This window comes from Phytophthora infestans, genomic scaffold (assembly GCF_000142945.1).
Source record: "Phytophthora infestans T30-4 supercont1.1378 genomic scaffold, whole genome shotgun sequence".
Classification (NCBI taxonomy): Eukaryota; Oomycota; class Peronosporomycetes; order Peronosporales; family Peronosporaceae; genus Phytophthora; species Phytophthora infestans.
In genome coordinates this window covers 1-2,246 of record NW_003302623.1, presented here as the reverse complement: position 1 = coordinate 2,246, position 2,246 = coordinate 1, and the positions used below count along the sequence as shown (strand labels likewise).

Sequence of the window (2,246 nt, the reverse complement as noted above, 5' to 3'; positions counted from 1 at the left end):
GCTGGTGGTTGTAGCGTCACAATGACAGCCAGACATTTGAGTTCTCGAGGGCGGAAGTGGGAGTGGCAGTGAAATCTATCTTTAGTGGGTTGTCATTCGCTCGAGGGGAAACCCCCTGCTTCAGTGCCTCTCGCTCAAAATGGCGGGTAAAATTCTGCTCTCCCCCTGAATTTCACAATCATGTTAAAAATGCTGTTACCGAGAGATAATGCGATTCTCAGCTATTTGTGTTCGATGCCGAGATTTTGCTCTGGAATCGTATTATCACCTCAAAATGACATTATCGCAGCATGTCGAACACGGCCTAAACCATTAGAGACAATATCGCTCTATTCGAGAGCGAGCTGATGGGTATGAACGCTCGCTGGTACGGCATCACCGAAGCCAAGAAGGGCACAGCACTTACCGCCAGACACAAGACAAAAACTATAGCGATTAAAGTTTTTGCATTGCGCGATTCCTTTGCAGCGAGTTTAGTTAAATCTTCTCGTGAGGCGGAAAGAGAAACACAGCCAATAAATTTTTGAAATCCATTTTCCATCAAAGGAGCGGGCTATTAACGCCAAGAAGAACTTTCCTAACTTCAAATCGAGCCATATTTAAGCAAAACAAATTGGGTAGTACGAAAGTTGTGTACAAGTATACGTTGACCCGAACAAAGAAGTACCCCGAAGACTTCGTTTTAACGAATAAAAAAAAACAGAGAATCATCAACGATTTCAGCGAAATATAGGTAAAAAAATCGATTCTTCAACGAGTCACCAGACTTACAAAAGTTATTTTGCTGTCCCCGGCCGCTGTAATAAGATTGCTTAGGCCGTTCAGCCAGCTAAAGCTGTCCTCCCTGTAAAACTGACTAAAGCTGAACGCTGAACACGATCGGTTCTCCTGTTCCGGCCAATTTTTGCTGGAAAGTGCTCGAGTTGAGAAGCACCACCTCGAACACACCCTCAGTTCCCAATGGTGCAGCGATCGTCGAACTGAGAATGTTGCTATCGGTTTTCTCCCACCCGGCCGTCAGTGCGCCGTACGGGGTGCTTACAGTTGCATTAGCGCTCGTGATGTTCAGCCCTGTTACCATTGGGTTCACTATCCAGTGGCGGAACCCGAACACCAGAGGACGAATACCTGCAACGTAGTTGGTCAAAACATATGTAGGAGCTCCACCCCACGGATGGCTCAACGACGTGAACTCTTTGAGTCCGGGTTCCAGGGACTGCGAAACGTACTCCCAACTTGCTCCGGAACGATAATACTCGTTCGAGATCATGGCGTCCCACAGATTGTCAAGCAAAAAAGCAGCCTCATTTGTGTGTCCAGTCTGTAGTAGTGCGTCCAGAAGGAACCCGTTCGTGTTGGGTGAGATCTTGGAACTATTATCCGTAACACTCGTGTCGATGTATCCGGGGCCTCGACGAAGGTTTTCCAAACTCTTCACGCAAATGTCAGTTTGAGTCTCGTTTGCCACCCCAGAAGTAATCGCGAAAGCGATAGCCGAGACTCCATAGACCTGGGGAGTCGATGCATCGACGGCGTAGTTGCCCAACGTGTCGTCCCAGAGCAGATCATTCATCGCAGTTTTGATACTGGAGGCTACTTCGACCCATTGGTTAGCGGAAGCTTCGTCTCCTATTGACTTGGCTACCTTGGCCATACCATTGAGACATTGGACAGCAGCAGCGTTCACAGCAGTACCGGTACCTGAGCCCAGAAACACGGCCACGTACTTCGTGACATCGATAAGTCCGTTGCTATCTCGGCAGCTTACTAACCAAGCAGTAGCTTTTTGCAGCGACTCCCAGTTAGCCTTCGCGAACTCCACATCGTCATAATACTCCATGTACGACACGAACCCGATCAGCCCCAAAATGTCGTAGTCGGGGAAATTCAAGTATGCGTCACTCGTGCCAGCGTTAAACATAAAGACTTCAGGCGTGGGCATTGGAGTCTCGTACGTCATGGTCATTAGGCCTGGAAATTGCCCATTTGAAGCCTGGTAATCAAAAAGATACTTCCAAGTGCCTGTTATCTGTTCAGGTTTTGAGTTGGCAACGCCCATGATGCGAGTGGTGTGGTAGAAGTCGCCTAACCAAATGTATCGGTCACGTTTTGCCCCATCAAGGCACGCGGCGTACGTATTAGACTGCACGCCGAACTCCGGTAGTACTACGCTTTCGTCTGTCATCGGGTTCGTGTAGAGCGTCTTGGACGAGTCATTCAGACTCGTGGCTTTCACGTTACGAACA

The 2,246-nt window shown here is 48.5% G+C and overlaps 1 protein-coding gene across 1 annotated transcript; it reads right to left on the bottom strand.

Annotated features, from left to right (window-relative positions):
• Positions 1–856: 856 nt before the first annotated feature.
• PITG_22085 (glycoside hydrolase, putative) lies at positions 857–2,185 on the bottom strand (the record flags this gene model as incomplete). The annotated part of the gene is made up of 1 exon (XM_002894665.1): positions 857–2,185. The coding sequence occupies one exon, from the start codon at positions 2,183–2,185 to the stop codon at positions 857–859; it is 1,329 nt and encodes a 442-aa protein (XP_002894711.1).
• Between the last annotated feature and the right edge of the window lie 61 nt (positions 2,186–2,246).